This window comes from Geotrypetes seraphini, chromosome 4 (genome assembly GCF_902459505.1).
Source record: "Geotrypetes seraphini chromosome 4, aGeoSer1.1, whole genome shotgun sequence".
Classification (NCBI taxonomy): domain Eukaryota; kingdom Metazoa; phylum Chordata; class Amphibia; order Gymnophiona; family Dermophiidae; genus Geotrypetes; species Geotrypetes seraphini.
Window position 1 is genome coordinate 15,971,489 of NC_047087.1, and position 21,661 is coordinate 15,993,149.

General features: G+C 42.6%; 1 protein-coding gene across 1 annotated transcript; it reads left to right on the plus strand.

Annotated features, from left to right (window-relative positions):
- Positions 1-14,060: 14,060 nt before the first annotated feature.
- FOXF1 (forkhead box F1) lies at positions 14,061-19,857 on the plus strand. The gene is made up of 2 exons (XM_033940391.1): positions 14,061-15,217; positions 18,350-19,857. The coding sequence occupies exons 1-2, from the start codon at positions 14,263-14,265 to the stop codon at positions 18,508-18,510; spliced, it is 1,116 nt and encodes a 371-aa protein (XP_033796282.1). The 5' UTR covers positions 14,061-14,262; the 3' UTR covers positions 18,511-19,857.
- Positions 19,858-21,661: the final 1,804 nt, after the last annotated feature.

Consider the following 21,661-nt stretch of genomic DNA (forward strand, 5'->3'; position numbering starts at 1 on the left):
GATAAACATACCGAGGGCCTCAAAATAGTACCTGGCGGGCCGCATGTGGCCCCCGGACTGTGAGTTTGAGACCACTGCACTAGACGTTTCTTGAGCATCCAGGAACCACTGTTGCACTTTTTGTGTTTTCGGATTCACCAGCATTGTTGTGGAACATAGGTCCTTTTTTTTCTAGGTGCCCTCAGGGGGTTTAGTAAGGGAGGGTGGTCCGCCCCAGGCACCATGTTGGTGGGGGCGCCGGCACCCCTCCTCCTCTCTGCCCCCTCCTCTTCGCACTCCTCCCCTCCCCTCGCCCCAAACCCCCCTTCCCTTCCCCCTTCCTCGCCCCAAACCCCCCTTCCCTTCCCTTCTCTGGTGGTTCTCCAGCACGAGCAAGAATTTGACGTGCTCATCGCGACCGCGTCATCTCTACCGCCGATGTCGCTTCTGAGTGCTGCGCATAGGAAGTGGCGTCAGCTGAAGAGACAACGGGGGTGGAAGGGTGTGATGTGGTCACATCGCTTGCAGCCTTCTATCAGTTGTGATGCAGCATTCTGAATTAGTGGCAGCCAATGCAAACTCTTTGTGGTTACACCAGTATACAGAGCATTACAGTAGTCTAGTTGGGATGTTATCATGCTATGGACTACTGTGGTCAGACTTGTCTTTTTCAATATATAGAGAGAGATTTTGTAGCTGCTGCAGGTGATAGAGGCAAATCTTAAGGGTTGATTGACTTTGTGGGTTCAGAGTGAATGTTGAGTCTAAGCATCCCAAGATTCCTGGCCTGTGAATGTAGGGGAAGTTCATATTTCCCAAAAGGTATTTTGAAGTCAGGCATTTGTCCACTTGTTCTAGGTACCAAAAGAATTTCTACTTGCTTGGGTTCAGGCAGAGTTTGTGGTTTTTTGCCCATTCCTGTGCTGCAATTAGATGGGTAGTTTAGTCAAAGCTGTTGGTAGATCTGGTTGAATGGGTGTGAGTAGTTGCACATCGTCAGCACAGATGTAGAATTTTGGGTCCATTGACTTAAGGTAGATACTTGTATTAAGGATCATTCCATGTCAAGTCGTCCAGAGCTTCCCACTTGACCATCTCAGAAATTGATGTCATTTTCTCAAGGACCTCTAATGAACATATCCAAAGTTTTGGGCCATGGTCTCAATTAGGTCCAGAGGTTAGGGACCCCTTTATTTGGGCCACTTTTTTTGTATCCACAGAAGATGTCGAGTGGGGACCTTCCTTGAAATTGGGCCAGTTGACCTAAGATTACCTTTACATAAAATGGGAAACAGTATGGATCCCTGTGGCAGCCCACAGTTCAGTGCCCGAGGTAATTAAGAGTAGCCTTACTGGGTCAGATCAATGGTCCTTCAAGCCCAGTAGCCCGTTCTCACGGTGGCCAATCCAGGTCACTAGTACCTGGCCAAAACCCAAGGAGTAGCAACATTCCATGCTACCGATCCAGGGCAAGCAGTGTCTTTCTCAATAACAGACTATGGACTTTTCCTCCAGGAACTTGTCCAAACCTTTCTTAAAACCAGCTAATCTATCCACTCTTACCACAACCTCTGGCAATGCGTTTCAGAGCTTAACTATTCTCTGAATGAAAAATTTTTTCCTCCTATTGGTTTTAAAACTATTTCCCTGTAACGTCATCGAGCGTCCCCTAGTCTTTGTAATTTTTGATGGAGTGAAAAATCGATCCACTTGTACCCGTTCTACTCCACTTAGGATTTTGTAGACTTCAATCCTATCTCCTCTCAGCCGTCTCTTTTCCAAGCTGAAGAGCCCTAACCATTTTAGCAGTTAGCGTGTGCTAATTTTTAACGTGTGCTAAGATGCACTAGCGCGCCTTAGTAAAAGGACCCCTTAGTCTAGTGATTTTCCACTTTTTTGTTCTGTCTGAAAAATATGGAACACAAAAGGTGGAAAATCGCTGGCGTAAGGGCTAGATTCACTAGTTTCAAGTTTCAAATTTTATTATTTTTAATATGCCTACCATCAACAAATATCTAGCCGGTTTACAACACTATGATAAAATAAAGAATTAAAATAATGCTTATAAAAGGGGGAAAAGTGAACATTGTAGACGTTTTAGAAAGACATACATGAGAGTGGGGATTGAAGAAGAAAGGTGGGGGTAAAGTTACATTGTTAAAGAGAAAAAAAAAAAATGTAGGGCTAGAAAGGAGAGAGAGGGAGAGGGATAAAACATTAGGGATTGTGTCCTGACCACTTTGCGACCCGATTTTCCTCCGATCCTGTACGCACCCGATCCGATCTGTGCATGCAAATGAGGGAAATGGCATGTAAATGTAGGAAACAACAAAAAGAAATCCAACCAAATCTGCAGAATAAACAGCGAAGCAGGAGAACAAACAAAAACTGCAGACAATGTACATGATGCAGGCAAAAATTTATTATCCCAAAATAAAATGCAGTAATATAAAAACCTTATTACCAACCAAGGGACCCAACACGGTCCGTGTTTCGGACAAACACCTTCATCAGGGGTCCATGGTAAATAAGGTATAAAGTGTACCGCAAAAAATGAAGATAACAACAATTGCCTGACTTCATTTTTGGCAGCACTTTCAGCAGATTTAATATACAGGCAATTGTTGTTATCTTCATTTTTTGCGGTATACTTTATACCTTATTTACCATGGACCCCTGATGAAGGTGTTTGTCCGAAACACGGACCGTGTTGGGCCCCTTGGTTGGTAATAAGGTTTTTATATTACTGCATTTTATTTTGGGATAATAAATTTTTGCCTGCATCGTGTACATTGTCTGCAGTTTATGCAAATGTAGGAAGGCAGCGATTCACTAAATAATGTAAGAAAAACTGATTGGGCTTGCCAATCAGAAAGGAAGCGAATGCTGAAGACCAGTCACTTCTATCCTTGCTGACTCCTGCCCTCGTCTGCCGTTTAAAACCATGGGATCACAATGCTTTTAGCAAAATATATAAAAAAGGAATTTTTCCTTTTTTATATATTCTGCAAAACGCATTACAAGCCTGTGGTTTTAACCCGACAGTGCCCCCTTCTCCGAACCAAAAAATGCCCCCCCGTACTGAAATCCACCGCCGTCACCGCTGCCATCGGGCCTGATGCCGCCCACCCCCTCCCCGTGCGCACACACACACACACAAATGAATGAATATGGCAAAACCGCCATCAGGCCAGGCCCGGCCTGGCTCACCCCCTCCCCATACCTTTAAACAGTTGGGAGCAGGAGGGATGCTCAGTCTCTCCTGCTCCAGGCCTCCTCCTCCAATGAGTGCGGCCTTAGGCCCCGCCTTGGTGCATCAAGTGATACATGGGGAGGGGCCTAAGGCCCTGATTGGCTGAGGTGCCTCCCTTAGGGAGGAGTCTAAGGAAGTCCCTGATTGGCCAAAAACAGTGGGGGGCACACATTTTTTTGGGTTTGGAGAGGGAGGGGGAAGGGGTCTTGTTGGGAGAGGGTGGGGGGGGGCTTTTAAAAATTTTTTTTTAATCAGGTTGATATTTAGCATGTGTAAAACACACAAAATATCTGCCCGATTAAAAAAAAAAAAATTTTAAGCCAGTAGAAGCCCTGACAGTAGTAACAGGATTCTGCTTCTCCTGTCATTACTGTCAGGTCCCTGCCCCCCCCTCCGTGCAAATCATTTGCATGCAAACTTGATAGTGAATCAGTCAATGTTTTAAAATCGGCCAGGAACCAGCCAACAGCGATTGACTCCACTATCTTTAGTGAATCTGGCCCTAAGTGTTTAGCCCTCAATGGAGACTGCCCCAGCTTTGTTGGTTGGGATGAGAACTTTTCAGCAGCCCCTCATATATGAATTTCATGACCCTTTAATGCCCCCGTTTTAATTTTTAGATATTACTGTATAATTTGATTCCATTAAATTTAAAAATATGTATTCTGCCTTTTTTATATTGTTGATTAAAATATTCATCGGCACTACAATTGCAGGTGTTCAAAATGTCTACGACCCTCTAGTGTTAAGATGTGTAATTGCAGGATTTTGCTGCTTGGTTATAACTTACCCTCTCCCCCTTATACTAAGCTGTGATAGAGGTTGTACCGCGGCCCGGAGTGCTAAATGATCCGACACTTCCTTTGAGTGCCATATATAATAAAAGTCAGAGCATTTTTCGCCCCGTGCTGAAGTAGAAACCTCTATTGCAATGTAGTAAAAGACGGCCTTAGTTTGATTCTTTTGTAAAAGTTATTATGCCTAGCTGTTCACAAACCTTGGTTTTTAGAAACAGCATACAAATTTCTATGAATCCTCATAACCAAATCATTTCACAGAAACCAACTTTTCAAAACGATCGGGCCTACTAAGCTCAATAAATATTACCCTTCCAGTGATCTCATAAATATCCATTTTTTTAAATCATATGGAATACACAAAACAGAGGAACATCTCTTCCTCAAATTTAGAAAATTGTTATTGGCCTGTCAATTTGTACATAGCTCCTCTGCCCCCTGCCCCCCCCCCCCCAAACCTTCTGGTGGATTAGTAGAAGAAGATCTACAAAAGGTTATGCTATTTATTTATTCATGGAGTTTTTAATTGCAAATTTATTGTTTCAGCTTAATTAACCACTTTACAATATACAAATAAAAAGGCCAAATATAATGTTAAAAGAACCCAACTGATGGACTGTAAATTACAATGCACGACTTAAAACTGAACATTAATGGAATATTCAAATGATTTGGCACCTTTACAAGATTGATTGAATATATAATGAAAGAGTTAGAATATGATAAAGATTGAAATATAGAAATGGGAGGGGATGGGGTGGGATATTTTACATGGGTAAGAATGTACAAGTGATTGTGTATAATATATTGTATAAAATTGTAAACTTGTTGATTGATGGAAAAATGAATAAAGAAGTTAAAAAAAAAACAACAACTGAACTTTAGCAGAATTCATTGAGCTGATTTTACAAAACATGCAGCGTTTTGGCAAAGTCTAGATCACTTGTTTTAATGTTTGGTTTAATGTAGGCCAAAATTAAGCCTGACTGGGTGCCTATCTTTTCCAATTCTTCATTTTTATTGGATGTTATTAATAATAATAAAAAAATCTAAACTACACGTGCCTTTTTTAGACTTGGACATTGGTATGTCTGTCTGAACAAAGTGAAGACACAGTGTACACAACCGATCCTCACATTCCTATGTGTACTCAACTGCTGCCTATATATATCCCTTCTACACCTCACTGCTTGGCACAATGTAATGTGTCAGGCTACCCTTTAAATCCATCCTTCCCTTAACCTGTGCCAAACTAGTCTATGTAAGAAGCATAATTCACCTTCTGTGTCAGGTTCTCCAGGCCATTGAAAGTCATTGGTGTTGGCCGGCATTCCTTAGGGTTAACTCTACAGCCTGGTCGGCCATGTTGCGTCGTAGGTTTTAGGAGTCTCATCCTATTAAATAGCATTAAACTTCTCAGAGGACATGCGTCGAGGCTGCCATATCGTTTTGGAAAAGAATAAGAAATTAGGGTGGGGTGGGGGTAGCAACACACACTAATTATTTTTGTTGCTGATTTTCAAAAAGACAAGGTTTATGGTCGGGGGGGGGTTTTCATGCAAAAGAACAATCTGATTTTGTTCTATGTTGACAGGTTGTCATTTGCCAATGGGTCATGACAATACACCAAGAAGAGAATGAAGTGGATATGGTTCAATCAATGAGCTGAAACAATGTCAAAAACAGAGAATTTCATTTCTGCAAACTGCCATTTAACGAAATAAGATAACACTCTTTGCAGCCACAGTGGCAAAATAGCAATTTAGGAAGGCGGTTGGTTGGGTTGAGAACTTTTCTGTACCCCTCTCCTACATGCTTTTGCTAAATAGTTGTTTCTTATGTGAAAAGATCTATTACAAATAGTTTTTTCACCATACAAGATTCCTCTTTCCTTCGTGTGCTTATTTATGCTCAGGGATTTTGTTTTGAGAGCGAGATGGGCAGATTTTTACACCTATCAACACCGTTAAATAAATGGCTCCGGTTGATAATTTAGTCTCTGGTGATTCAGCAGGGATGCTACAGTAAATATCTCTGAAGCCTGTTATCTATTACGCCCCAGATCGGTAAACTCTGGCCTGTTATTATTGTAAACGTAAGAACGGCTCCATAGAAAAGAAGCAAAGAGAACATAGCTTTGGACACACGGGTCACCTTTCGTTGTCTTTTTCTCTAAACTTTGGAAAAATTGTGATCGACTTAGGGCTTCTTTTATCAAGGTGCGGTAGGCGGTTAACGCGTGGAATACCGTGCGTTCAACCACCTGCCGCGCTAGTCGCTAACGCCTCCATTGACGAGGTGTTAGTTTATAGGCTTGCCGCGGGGGTTAGCGCGTGATAAAATGTCCGACGCGCTAAACCCCGTAGCACACCTTGATAAAAGGAGCCCTTAATTTATGTTTAACCTATAGGTATAAGAAAATGAATGTTAACGTGTTAGGGTGTTCTAAGATTTTTAACTTAGTTTGGGGTCCATAGACGGCTTTTGTAACATTGCTATAGTTCTCTTTATCCTTCTTATTGATGATATAATTTAGACTCATCCGGGGGGGGAGGGGGGATATATATTTAGGGTGATTCCTTGATGTAAATGTTGGTTGGGTGGGGGGTTATATTATTGCATTGCTACTGATTGAATTTAAGTGCTTATTTGTTATTACTGATGAATATTGTATTGTACTTTTTGTTAGTTATGGAAAATCAATAAAGATTTATTAAAAAAAAAAAATAAAAAAAAAAAGAACTGCTCCATAGAAAAGAAGCAGAGGTGAATGAAAGAGAACATAGCTTTGGACACACGGGTCATTTTTCGTTGTCTTTTTCTATTTCTGAAACAATAGTTCTTTGACTGCTCTTTGCATTTGGAAAACCAGTGCTTAGGATATACTGTGCTCAATGGTCTGATCAGAGTTGATGTTGTTTACAGAACCATGAAGATCCGTACATTATAATAAAATAATTATTACCAGGCTTCCTAGTGTAAGACCAACCGATATATTGCTAAACTAGGTGAGGCTAAAATACAAATGAGGAAAACGCAAAATAATACTAAAAAAAGGGAGAGGGAGCATAATTAAGGATTATCTTCAGAAAATATTAATCAAACACAATTGTATCGAAATAAAAAACCATCCTGTTAGCATTTGAATAACAGGCCGGTTAAAATGTTGTTATTGGGTTAAAATATATAGGGTGCATCTATTTTTCTTTGTTGCACCAATGACAGCGCTTTGCAGGGCATCTAAGTACTATATTCTCCTATGTGAGTTTGTAAGTGCATTCCGCGAAAAGTCCTGAAACATATTTTTGCCTTTGTCTTGTGGATCTGGTCTCTCTCTCTCTCTCTCTGGTAATACTGTTCTATTTTAGTATGATTATTACAGATTGTTTTCTCATTTCAAGCTTGTGAATTAAAGCATGAAAGTGATCTTTTAGACTTTCACCCCAAAGAAGATGCATGCACGGAACTCTCTATGCCTTCTATAGAGTAGGGCAAAAAACCAACCAGCATAAAGGCATGTATTATGGATATTGCATTTATCTGAGAGAAGAGTAAGCCAGTGATATAAATATGTTTCATGCACCATCTGTGGGAAGCAAGTGTGGACATCAATCCGCATTAACACTGCAAACAGTATCTGCTTTTGGAGCAATGAATGCTTGCTGCTGACCTGCTAAGATCTGACAATTCTGAAAAACTCATTGAGCTAGAGAGGTTTGTTTTCCAATATTTAATCGAAGAACGTCATGGAACATGTGTCTTTCAGCAGAAAGAGAAAGGTTGGGGGAGGGGGGGTCAGGCTTTGGAACAGTCCGCAGTGTGTCTTTTGACCGTGAATGAAGATCATTCCAATTATGTGGATCACAGTGGAGAAACACCCCCCCCCAAAAAAAAACAAAACAAAAAAACAAACAAACCACTGCTTCCTTCTGTATGATATGGTATAGGATATGGCATATAATGCATATGGTTTTTAACATGGTGCATAGGAAAGTTTGATACGATGTTGACAGTTCAAAGGTATTGCAAAGCAAATTTCGTCAGGGCTGGTGGGGCATCCTAGGCCAGGGGTAGGCAATTCCGGTCCTCGAGAGCCGGATCCAGGTCAGGTTTTCTGAATATCCACTATAAATATGCATGAGATAGATTTGCATCTCAAGGAGGCAGTGCATGCAAATCCATCTCAAATATATTCATTGTGGATATCCTGAAAACCTGACCTGGCTCCGGCTCTTGAGGACTGGAATTGCCTACTCCTGGCCTAGGCCAACCTTCAAGTCTTATGCTCTGGTCAATTAATTTGCAGATCCCCAGCTGGCCAGCTCCTCCTTCTAGATTCCGATGGTTAAATTCTACAATTATGAACATCCTATCGCAAAATATTATTTAAAAAAAAATAATAATAATTGGATATCATACCATTAAAGTTTGTTTTGTAGGTAAAGGTGGGCACTGATGGCTCTTTGAGTTTACTAGCTGTGTGAATCAATTAAGAACATAAGAATAGCCGTTCTGGGTCAGACCAATGGTCCATCAAGCCCAGTAGACCGTTCTCATGGTGGCCAATCCAGGTCACTAGTACCTGACCAAAACCCAAGGAGTAGCAACATTCCATACAGAATCTCAAAGAATAGCGAGATTCCGGAATCCCAGAGAGTAGCAACAGAATCCCAAAGAATAGCAAGATTCTAGAATCCCAAAGAGTAGTAACATTCCATACAGAATCCCAAAGAATAGCAAGATTCTGGAATCCCAGGGAGTAACAAGATTCTAGAATCCCAAAGAGTAGCAACATTCCATACAGAATCTCAAAGAATAGCGAGATTCCGGAATCCCAGAGAGTAACAAGATTCTAGAATCCCAAAGAGTAGCAACATTCCATACAGAATACCATAGAATAGCAAGATTCCGGAATCCCAGAGAGTAACAAGATTCTAGAATCCCAAAGAGTAGCAACATTCCATACAGAATACCATAGATTAGCAAGATTCCGGAATCCCAGAGAATAACAAGATTCTAGAATCCCAAAGAGTAGCAACATTCCATGCTGCTGATCCAGGGCAAGCAGTGGCTTCCCCCATGTCTTTCTCAATAACAGACTATGGACTTTTCTTCCAGGAACTTGTCCAAACATTTCTTAAAACCAGCTACGCTATCCGCTCTTACCACAACCTCGTCTTGCTGCCTTCCTAGAAATTGAGCCCAAGGGCACGGCCTAGTCTTCCTTAAGGATTGGGCCAGCCCTAGACTTGGTTAATAAGAAAGAAGACCCTTAGTACATGGAGTTCAACCTTCTTTTTACTGAATAGTATCTGTATCTGCCTGGCAATCCCAAAAGAAAAGCAACAACCACGATAACTAGCGACTTTCATGGGTATTCACAATACATTTGAAAATGCCAATTTCCTTCCCCAGCAGAGGTCATGCCCAGACCTTTCGGAGCAGGCTTTGAGTGCACATCATAGAGCCATAAGATTTGGTCCTGATAATATAAAAAGTCAATTGCAATAACGTATTAGATATTCTTCCTTAAAAAGACCAGGGATAGCACGAAACACACTTGATAGCACTTATCACCATAATATCATCTGCCCAGATTCTCTTTTACTTTTGCCAAGTTTATTTGTCGGCAAAAGTAAGTTAGAAAAACTAATTCCACAACTGTATAAACTCCCCCATAAAAACGGCTCAGACAAATATTGGCGGTTCTTTAAGGCATTAATACATTGGGATGTTTTCGTAAGAGACTGGTTTCATTGAAGGGTATTATTTCGACCAGTTGTAAGAATGAGCGTTCAGACCACATGTGCCCTTTTCCCAAAATTCTCCAGAAGCAGCACCTCCCGGTTTCACGAGTCACAGATTGAGAAATCGGCCGTCTTTTCACCTGTTCGGCTACGAAAGCCTTATAGGGTCATTATTACGCGGACACGTTTGCACGCCATGTTAACTAGGGTTGGGATCTACAGAACCCCTGTAACCTCCTTTTAGGTTTATCCTGTTTGCAAATAGATCCGTTTCTTCCAGGACAAAGCAGCTTTTCGCTAGGTATTCCCTAAAATGACTCACATTTCACGATGGGGGTTTCATAAGCTCTGTGGTGGAAAACTGGGTTGAAAATCAGACTAGCCGTGGACGGACATCTTGGAATTCACGTGACAATCACAGCTTGCTGCACTTTTTCAAAGAGATGCCAATAAGCTGTCGAAAGGACCCTAAAATATTGCGCCTTCCTGTCAACACCTTTAAACGGGAACATTTACAAGTTAACAAAATGCCAGTCTCTCTCCCTCCCTCCAACTCACTGGCAGAATCGCTCCTCTCCCCCCTCCCCTTCCTACCTTATGTAAACGTTTAGGGATCAATTTGCAGGGGGCTAAGGCAGAGGACTCCATCCTATAGGCAGATGTATTTGGCGGGGGGGGGGAACGTCTTCTCCAAATGAAGTCCCTGGTGTTAATTAAAAGCAGGGGAGAGGAGAGGGGCGCACGCCTGTCTCTGCCCTCTCCCTGGGTGGTCTGCAGTGGGATAAACACATGGACCCCCCTTCCAGCGGAGAACCCACTGCAGCGTCTGCTCCGAACAATCGCGCCTATATCCATTTCCCCGCTCAGATTACAGGACGACATGGCGCAGAGTCTCGTTCGCTTAAGCAATTAGCTTGTAAAAATACCTTTCGTTAGGAGAGAGGAAGACGGCTCGGCTCTGTCCACTTGGCACAAACCGCTAGATTTTGGAACAAAAAAAACAACATTAGACCAGTGTGGCTGAAGATAGGAAAATGCTTTCAGGTTACATTATTAGAACTTCTTTTTTCTGGGGAAAATAATGGGAATAGTATTATTACTTGGTTGTCTACACTACAGGATTATTATTATTTTATTTTAGGGGTGAATAAAATAAAAACTCTGCACTCACAAACATGTGTTTAACAATCTTCCAGGTTTGCTGTGAGTGTAAATATTTTTTTTTTGAATTTGTAGCATTGTATTGAAGGAAATAAAATAAAATATAATATAATATACATAGATTTTCATTTCAATTAGATTCACAATTATTATATTTTCATACATATTTTATCATTCCTTCCAAATGTATTTCTAAATGACCCATTGCAAAACATCTTACACCCTCCCACCGTCGCTATTGTATTGTTTAAACACTGAAAATCACATTGGTTAGCGGAAAAGAGTCTCCCCTCTTTTGCGCGCCCACGAATGCAGATCCTCCGTGCTTTGTTGCATTTCAGCGCCGGCTTTAGAAGCAATCCTGTTGTTTGTGCGCGTTGGTAAATCTGTTTTTCCTCGCTGCAACTATGTAAATAAAGGCCGCGCGGTTTGGCTTCCGTGAAATTATAGGGCTCAGCGCGGGATTTCCATTTTTCGCATGCATTATTTATAAGGCCTGATATACGCAAATATAACATTGCGTGCCATGTAATATTCCTCACCGATAACACCATTAAATACCAAAAGACACTGGGATAAACAAACAAAAATAATCCACAATAAAACAAATGTTAGTGAAATTTTGAACGTTTCAAGTTGTAGTTTTTGCTCAAGGCATAAGATATCTCATAGAATATATTAAGTCTACTTAAATTAAGATATCCTAAAAATCTGAACTTTGGTTTTTTCCATCAACTGAATGAGAGAGGGGTCCTCTTTCTTAGTTAGTTGATATGAATAGGTAAATACAATATTAGGCGCGCTTTTTGGTTGGGCACTGAATTCTTGATATTTTCCTGGAGGCATTTTTAATATGATCATGAGTATGAAAACCCCGTTTAAGAATGAGACGAGGAGTATTTTTGCCTGAGATGGAAATTTTCGAGCAGAATATTGATACTGAATAATTCAGAATTTGATACATGACAAGGCGCGATAGTAAGGCGAGAAAGAACCAAGAAATCGCGGGTTTATGGGAGACAAAAGGCGGAATCAGATATTGATTGCATAAAACTGAAGCGCATTTTAAAAAGTTTGCTATTTTCACAAAACGATTAGGCATTTTGGTTTGTTTTTCTAAAGCCATTCAATTACTTGAATTAAAGGAACACTAGGAGAATTTTTTTTTAAAGTGTTCCTCTTATCTCCTATTCTTTGATTTTAAAATTTCCAAATGAATAATCTCTCTCTGAAGTCCTAAGATAGCCAGCACAAGGGGGCAGAAAGTCTCCAAAACCGACTGTGAAAATTAGACCAGAATTGCAAGTCCTGTATCCGGCATCTGGAAAGACCTCATTTAAAGGTCAAAACATGAGGGTCACCCTGTCCTGAAAGTTTTTTCAAGAACCTGCCTGTTTGGGGCATTTTTTTCCCCCCCCCTCTCTCTCTCTCTAAACCGCAGTAGATTTAGGATTTGCAATGACAAACTGAGCTTGGCTTAAGTGTTTTGCTGCGGTTGCCGTGTGGGGAGATATTGATCCTGGATTCAAAGCTTAAAAATTCTCTCTGCCCAAGTGAGGATTTTTTTTTTTTCAGCCCTCAGCAAAGCCCCCAAATTGTTCAGATTTGCTGTTGGTCACTGAATTAAGAGCATCTGTGACATCCTTTGCGTTTCCGAAGCCCCAGCGGATCATGTAGGATTTGGGTCAGGAAAAGTGAAAAGTCTCTGAAGGCGAGTGTGTTGGGGGCGGGGAGATGCCCAGATAACGCCTGAAATCCAGCGTTTGCTAACATGTCTGATCGAAAAACTTATCTACTTCTTGCTAGAAACCCCCTCCCCCAACTTTAAAGCTTGCCTTGTTCCTATCGTAAATGTGCCAGGCGCCCGGTAGGCGAGTAACGTCTGACTGCAAATAATCTGACCAGGGCATTCGGGAAATTCGATAGGCGACTGTCTCTCTTTTGAAAGTATTAGGTTATCATAATGCCTTAAAAGGGGATGTTGGGGGTTTTTTTTTTAGGGGGGGGGGGGAACGCGGACGGTCTCAGCCAACCTTGCTCAGATCTGGGCTCAGCTTTTCAGAAAACCCGCGTCTTTTGACACGACCGATGGCCGCGGAGGGGGGGTCTGCTCCGTGGTTGGTTTTGGGGGGATTTTCTTGCTAGGGTCTTCCCCTAGCGATCGTGTCAAAGAAACCCTCTTCGGTTTTTTTTTTTTGTTTTTTTCTAACGGCGAAGGGACTTACCTGGCTCGGCGAGGGCTAGCTCGGCTGCTGAAAGGGCGACCTGGCGAGTGAGCCCGCGAGAGCTGCGCTCGGGCGCGTGTGTGGCATCCAGGGTGAGGAGAAAGTCTGGGCACAAGTCGACAACACGGAGCCCTTGTTTATAAAACAAAGAATCCAAACAAGCAGCAGATAGGCCATAAGGAGTATTTTATATGTATAGCAGAAAGTGGCATTAGGCGAGACTAGGAAGAGTTTAAGCCGGATTTTTTTTTTTAATTATTATTAAAGAAACCCAGAGAACATGTTTACATTTAGCTGTATAAACATCCTGCCCGTGTTCCTGTCTGTCTTGCAAAGAAATCAGACACTAGATTTGAAGTGGGCAAAGCCTCCATTGAAGAGAAAAACTTTTCCCAAAAGGAGCTGCAATTTTCACATTTTTAATCCTTTCATAACAACGCCATCAGTGTAAATTGTATGTAGGACGAGGCAGAACAAAAACATCACCTATTGAGTGGGGTTTTTTTTACCCACTTTGCTGACATTATTTTTAAAGGTATGGAATATATCCTCCCCCCCCCCCCCCCCCCAGGACAAAACACACGCAATTGAACTCCTGTCACTTTGTCTTGACATTAAAAGTCAAGGAGCAGATAAGACAAGTGGCAAAAAAAAAAAATTGTTCTCTGTTGATAAGAACGAGGTTAGACCGTATTTGTTGTACAAAATCTAGCCTAAACCTGGCTTAATAGCAAAACGGAATCATGGGGAGCAGGAACTAGCCTATGTTGTCGGTTGCAGAGGCGTGGTGTTGCAGGTCCCTTTAAAAGGAACCACCAGTAGCGATCCGAAAGGAGGGGAGGGAGGGCAAAGCGAGGGGAGGGGGCGGGAGAAGATCCTTCGCCTCCAGACGCCGCTGATGAGAGATAAGTAAAAGGCGATCGTCCTCGGCGGGGCAGAAGTCAGCCCAACTGCGATGAAAAGCGGCTCGTCCCCCCGAGAAGGAAGCTAGGGGGGGGGGAGGCAGCCGAGCTCTGAGCCAACCCCGCCGGGGGGAGAGGGGAGGGGGAGTTGAGAGCGGCCTTAAGTCCGGCTTTGGGGGGAAGCGCGCAGCCTGGTCAATGACGGCGGAGGTCCAGCAGCCGGCGCAGAGCAGCTCCATGTCCGTCGCCCCGGACAAGCCCAGCGGAGCGCCCTCGGCCATGGAGTCCGCCTCCTCCACCACCACCAAGACCAAGAAGAGCAACGCGGGCATCCGGCGGCCGGAGAAGCCGCCCTACTCCTACATCGCCCTCATCGTTATGGCCATTCAGAGCTCCCCCACCAAGCGCTTGACCCTCAGCGAGATCTACCAGTTCCTGCAGAGCCGCTTCCCGTTCTTCCGAGGCTCCTACCAAGGCTGGAAGAACTCGGTGCGCCACAACCTGTCCCTCAACGAGTGCTTCATCAAGCTGCCCAAGGGACTGGGCCGGCCGGGCAAGGGCCACTACTGGACCATCGACCCGGCCAGCGAGTTCATGTTCGAGGAAGGCTCTTTCCGGAGAAGACCCCGGGGCTTCAGGAGGAAATGCCAAGCCCTCAAGCCCATGTACAGCATGATGAACGGCCTGGGCTACAACCACCTCCCTGACACCTACGGCTTCCAGGGCTCCGCCGGGCCCATCTCCTGCCCGCCCAACGGGCTCTCCCTGGACGGTGGCCTGGGCATGATGAACGGACATTTGCCAGGCAACGTGGAGGGCATGGGCTTGTCGCACTTGGCCGCCAACAACGGCCACTCGTTCATGGGCAGCTGCACGGGCTCTTCGGGAGGGGACTATGGCCACCACGAGTCCGGCTCTCCGCTGCTCGCCGGGGCTGGGGTGATGGAGCCCCACTCCGTGTACTCGGGCTCGGCCTCTGCCTGGGCTCCGGCCGCCTCGGCCGCCTTGTCCGGCGGCCCTGCCTACATCAAGCAGCAGCCTCTGTCCCCGTGTAACCCCGCGGCCAACCCCTTGGCCTCCAACCTCTCGGCTCACTCCTTAGACCAGACCTACCTGCATCAGAACAGTCACAACGCGGCGACGGATTTGCAAGGTATTGGGCGATGGGCGAGGGGTTAGCATGCCACCGGGCAAGCAGGAGGTTATTTGGGTTTCCATTGGTGGGAGCCAGGCCTTTTTGATTGAAGTGCAAAGGCAGGCGTAAGGTTCCACCCCCCCCCCCCAAGAACTGCAAAGGCAGGAATAAGGTCCCCCCCCAAGAAGTGCAAAGGCAGGAGTAAGGTCCCCCCCCCAAGAAATGCAAAAGCAGGAATAAGGTGTCCCCCCCCCCCAAAGATTGCATTCCCTTATGAGCCAGTGTCCCCTGATAGAAATGCAGAAAGGGGGGAATAGGGAGCCCCAGTGTGTCAATATCAGAGACACTTAAATAGCATCTAATCGACTATTTCTGTCAGCTGCAACTGAAAAACACTGTTCCTACATATTATGCAAAGGCGACTCATTTGCAAGGAACAAACAAAACGGTTCCATTATGCTCTTGAAATCTTTAAAGGTTGCAGTTTCTTCTTCCTGAGCTTAGTGTGTGTGTGGCCTGGGAGAGAGTCTAAATCTCCTTTCAGTGCTCACATATTTCTGGAGATAGTTAAAGTAACTAGCTTCTGAGATCTTAATGCGGTGCCTCTGGGCCTGAGTAATGGAGGTGGGGGGGAGAGAGTTAATTTGGAGGCCGCCTGGGGACTGTCAAAGCTTGCATCCCCTCCTAGCCTTCTGCTAAACCCGCAGGAGATTATTAGCCTCCAGTCTCAGGATGCAACTGGGAAAGCAAGCTTTTCCCAGGAACTGCAAACGCAAGCTGACAACTAGGAGAACCGTTTTAACAAGGACTTCCCAACAAGTCAGTGCAGAGGATCTTGTGAGAACCCGTGAAAAAACCCAATCACTTTCACCAGCCCTTTTTCAGTAGTCAGATAAAAACTTAGTCTAAAAGATGGTGGTTTACACTGTGGGGGTCTTATCAAGCCTGATGTTCAGATTGACTTCACGTATTATAAATCTGGGCTTGGTTTATCTTCATCTAAAAGGCCTAATATATTCCCAGGTACCAAGTATATAATTTATGTTTTTAATATTTTTTTCTCTCTCCTTTATCTGCCTATGGAAAGAAACAAGTTAGGATAAGGTTTTGTGGTGCATATGTACTAAATGGCCTCCTTTTTTCTACCATTTTACGTGCATGAGGAAAATATTCAGGAATTTTGGAGGGTCTCGTCAGCTTTGAGGGCCTCAGATTAGAGAATGACGGGGACAAATTGATCCCCCATCTCCGCAGGAACTCAGTTTCCCCCATCCCCCCTGCGTTTTGTCGCTGTCCCTGCTCCAGTCCCGTAAACTCTGCCTTAACCGTCCGAGCCTTGAACACTTAGGATTTTAAAGTGTTTGAGGCTTGTGCAGATGAGGACAGAGCTTGCAGGAATGGGGCAGGAAAAGAACTGGCTGGGATGGGACAGGAAATGTGTCCCCCCGTGTCATTCTCTACCTCAGATTCCTTCAAAGCACTATGAATACTGATTTTATATCCATAGAAACCTATTCTTTCTATCAAGCATCTATCATGCACATTCCAGGATTACTGAATGGGAAGACTGTGCTCTAAAAACATTAACATCCCTTTATTTTGTAATTAAGGGCTATTTTTAAGGGAGAGCTCTAAGAAAAAAAGAACTTCAGTCGGTCTAGTTCAGTGGTCTCAAACACGCGGCCCGGGGGCCACATGTGGCTCGCCAGGTACTATTTTTGAGGCCCTCGGTATGTTTATCTTAATCACAAAAGTAAAATAAAGCAAGTTCTTGATCATATGTTTCTTTAGCTATAAATTACAATATTATTATTAAGACTTAGCCGAAAGGAAAGATTTGTAAACTATAAAGAGTTTTATGTCATGCAAAATTGTCACTTCTTTAATAAGATATTAACTATTTTTTCTGAGGCCCTCCAAGTACCTACAAATCCCAAATGTGGCCCTGCAAAGGGTTTGAGTTGGAGACCACTGGGCTAGTTGAAATGGTATATAGTAAAGGTATCATACCGATCCAAGAGGGAAACAGCCTATATAATTTATAATAAACATCTGCAAATACTGTTTTTACACTTTCACAAAAAGGAATAAAATATTGCAAAAGTGTATTTAGTAATACTGTTAAAATACTTACATTTCTGAACTAGGGTCAGGTTGGCCAGACCTACCAACAGTTCCCTTCCAAACAAATGTGACCATCTCTGGGGGGGGGGGGGGGGAATAAAAAAAAGTCTCCAGAAACGTTAGAGCAAATAATTTGAAATACAACCATCCCATTCTTTTATGATGATAAATAAGAATAAAAAGTTACAGACATTCAAACATGGAACTTTTGCAGACTGCTTATGGACCCATAACATGAACCCCCCCCCAAAAAAAAAAAAAAAAAAAAGTCAGCAATTCTGAAGTTTGGGATTCCCTTCTTAGTCACCTTTTCCCAGAGATGCTTGCAAATATGTAGAGAAAGGTTTCTCCTGAGATCTGGGGTGTTAGTAAACCTTAATTCTTTTTAAGCAATGTTCCTAAGCGGATTTATATATTTTTCACTCTGCAGAAATCGTGTTCTAATCTATATAGGCCGAAAATAGCGCTATTTTCGGCATTTAAATTTACACGGCATGAATAAATAGATTAGATCGCTATTTGTGGCCTATAAATTTGTACGAGCAGACCAGGCTGCTGAGAATTCGGCCTGAAAAGGTCAGCTCATAATTGTGCTCGCTGCCTTTCTAAACTTTATTTTTTGCCCCACTTGTGCCTACAATTTAAATCTGACCTTGAATACATTAGATATCAATTGCATTATGTGGGCAACATTGTAAATTTAAAGTCGGGAATATTCCGGACTCTGTTTTTAGAGGGGGGTTTCGTTTCTGTTGCAAATCTTTTCTTAAGCAAGTTTACAAACCAGCACACAATATTTTTTTTTAAAGAGCATTTTTCAACATATCCCCTCACCAGCAAACGACTGAATTATTTTTGCGTTGGTAATAATAATTGAATATGATTTTCAATCGACAGGACAACTCGCAAATGATAAATTTTGCGCTTATATATTAGCCACAGAATTGAACTCTTCCAGGAAAAGAAAACCGACCCGAACTCGCCTCCGTTACAGTTTGCTAAATGTCTGTTCCTTTTTCATTTCAGGAATCCCAAGGTATCATTCGCAGTCTCCCAGTATGTGTGACAGGAAAGAATTCGTTTTCTCTTTCAACGCCATGGCGTCCTCTTCCATGCACTCGGCAGGCAGCGGGTCTTATTACCACCAGCAAGTCACTTACCAGGATATCAAGCCCTGCGTGATGTGATGCCACCAGAAAGGGCCTCGCCGCTCAGAGCCAGCAATGACACAAAAGGGACCCAGTGCCTCTGGGACCTACCCCAAAACTGTCTGATTCTTGAGGTATAGACGTCGGCCGCAAGGAAGGGCCCAGACTTGGAAGTATTTTTAAGTTAACACTAAAGTAACCGATTCCGGATCTGCATCCCAGCCTGGAAGGGCAAACAGAACACTGGGTGCTGTTTTTTCTTTTAAATTTTTTGATTGTTACTTTAACCAGACTGTAAGGTGGTTGGGGTGTTTTTTTTTAACAAGCGGTATTCTTTCATTTTCTTTTTTTTTTTTTTAATATTCTTTTAAATTAAACAAGTTATTTCTCTGAATGAGATGCTGTGCATTTGGAAAAAAAAAAAAAAAAGACTATGTCTAATGGGGGCGGGGTTCCTTTTTTTTAACAACATTTCAATCTCTGAAAGTGCACATGTTGGTATTTAGCGGTGGAATTGAAAAATGATTTTCTCTCTAGTGAGTTCCTCCCACCTGGTGCATTAAATAATACCCGCAGGTATCTGGTGTACCCAGCTTCAGCAAGGGAACACGCTTTCCTCTACTTGGGGTATCTATCTGCCTAAGGGCTCCTTTTACAAAGGTTCGCTAGCGTTTTTAGCGCACGCACCGGATTACCCGCCAAACTAATCTAATCTAATCTAATCCTTAGGTTTGTATACCGCATCATCTCCACGTTCGTAGAGCTCGACGCGGTTTACAGTAGGAGAAACTACCGCTTGCTCGAGAGGAGGTGGTAGCGGCTAGCAAGCGCGGCATTTCAGCGCGAGCTTTTCTGCGCATTAAGGCCCTAACGCATCTTTGTAAAAGGGAGCCCTAAGTCTTCTTTGTAACCGACTAAATTCCGGCCTAGTTCCTTTTCCTTCTAATGCTCTATGTGCTGTTAAGAATCCACGCAAAATGTTCTCTCCTCTCTCGTGCCCACCAAAGCGGTCGCTCCGTATTTTGCTCTATTCCCAAATCGCTCAGGCTAAGTCTGATCCAAGCCTTTTTAATTTTATATAAAGAAGGACCGTAATGGTTAAGACTTTGAAACGTGGATCCAGAATGGCGGTTTACGGCACTTTTAACTGCAAAACACATGTTGTAAGTTATTTCACCTTCTGGTTCTTCCTAATAATTGAGAAGCAGCACAAATCCTCAATTTCGCAGTATTAAATGGTCTACCTTGTCGGCAACATTTGCCTTGTATTATATATTTTATATATTTTTTTTTTTTTTCATGTACATTGGAAGCAAATTCTGACCTGTGTGTAAAGACAAATCTGTCATGTGTTTTATATAAATATATAAATATATATATAATGAAGGACTTTCCCTAAATCCCCTCCTCTCTGTTTTGTATTTTGACTGGCGGAACAACACCCTGGCACCAAAATTAACTTTACAATTGTCTTCTGCACTGTCAGCTAGGTTTTGCCCCGTTGTGTACCTTATTTTTTAAAAAATTTTCCTCTTCAAACAAATGAAAATAAAAAAATGTATGTTATTTGTACAACATCTGCACAAAGTTGACCAAAGAGGAACGGGATAAGCAAGGTTCAGTCCGACTTTAGAGAAAGTCATTTAAAGGTAACTGAATGTTCTGGGTTTGTTAGTTATCAAACTATAAATTCACCTTCGTCTTTGAAGAAATAAAGCATTAGATAGCAATGTTTGCATTAGCCACCCATCTCCACCTAAGGCACACATTTTAAAGAGAAGCAAGCGTTGCATGCCAAAATAATGTAATTCTATTTCAAATGTTTTCAGAGCGTTGCTTATTAAAAAAAGAGCAAAAACGGTATTTGTCGCTGAGCTCTTGCGTTGCAAATATGTAATGTAATGTAATGTAATTTATTTCTTATATACCGCTAAATTCCGTTAGGATTCTAAGCGGTTTACAGAAAATAGACAATAGGGTGCATTAAAATTATAAGTAAGATAGGTACTTAGAAATTCCCTTACTGTCCCGAAGGCTCACAATCTAACTAAAGTACCTGGGAAAATGACAATTAGTAGAGTAATGAAGAAATAAAAATAGAGATAGATGAGAAAAATAAGAAAATAAACATTCTAATAAGACTACAATGATCTAAAGGACTTTGAAAGGTTGAAAAGAGGGGAGATAGGAAATAGAAGCAGAAGGGAGAACCGTTAAAACTATAGAATTCTGGGGAAATTTAAATGAAATTTAAATTAAATATCAAAATACACAGACTTTTCCAATTGTCCTAGCTCTGTCTACAGGATAGATTTTTTTCTGCGCTGTTGTTATTTGTGGAATATTGCTCTGCAGATAGGAATGGGCTTATTTTTGAAGAATGGCCGCGCAAAGCTCTCCCGGCCAGATGATGGGGGCGTTTTCATCACTGGGGGACCCACCGCACATCTGTAATCTCTTGAGGTCTCCGGCCTGAAGCTGCTTCTTTTCAAAGTTGACATTTTGGACTGTGGCTAATTTACTGGGAGCTTTGTAACATTTAAAAATGATCAACAAGCTGTATCTCAGCAATTATGCACAAGCCGCGGCCCGTAAAAGGAGGGGTCGGCTGGGACGATGAACTCCTTTTATTCTGACAGATAGAAAACGATCACCTTTCTGAATCAGATGGTAAAAAAAGGTCAAAGCAAAACCATCATCCCAGGAAAAGTGCAAAATAGGGAGAAACAGAAAACATAAATCGTTTTTTCTTTAGGGAATAGGGTAACTGGGAGGGGGCCACTGAAATGTCTCCATCGAAGACAGTACATAGTGGGTTTTTTGTCCCGTCGGAAAAATATGGAACGAAAAAAGTGGAAAATCACTGGACTGAGCGTATATAGCCCTGGATGGAGACTGCTCCAGCTTTGTGGGTTGGGCTGAGAACTTTTCAGCGGCCCTTCCTTATAAGGTTATTGGCATGACAACTTCTTACACCAGATATCAAAGTAATAGAGTGATTAAAAACAAACAAAAGGAGAAATCAGGTATGGTTATTCTAACAGGCCATGAGTTTTTGAATCATTTGTTCCAGAGCCACTCAAGTTTCCCCAAACCACTTCACCCTTCGGACACCTGAGATCTAAGTAGGGAAAATCCAACCACTTAAAAGGGTTTTTTGTTCGTTTGTTTTTGTAAAATAGGATTGCAG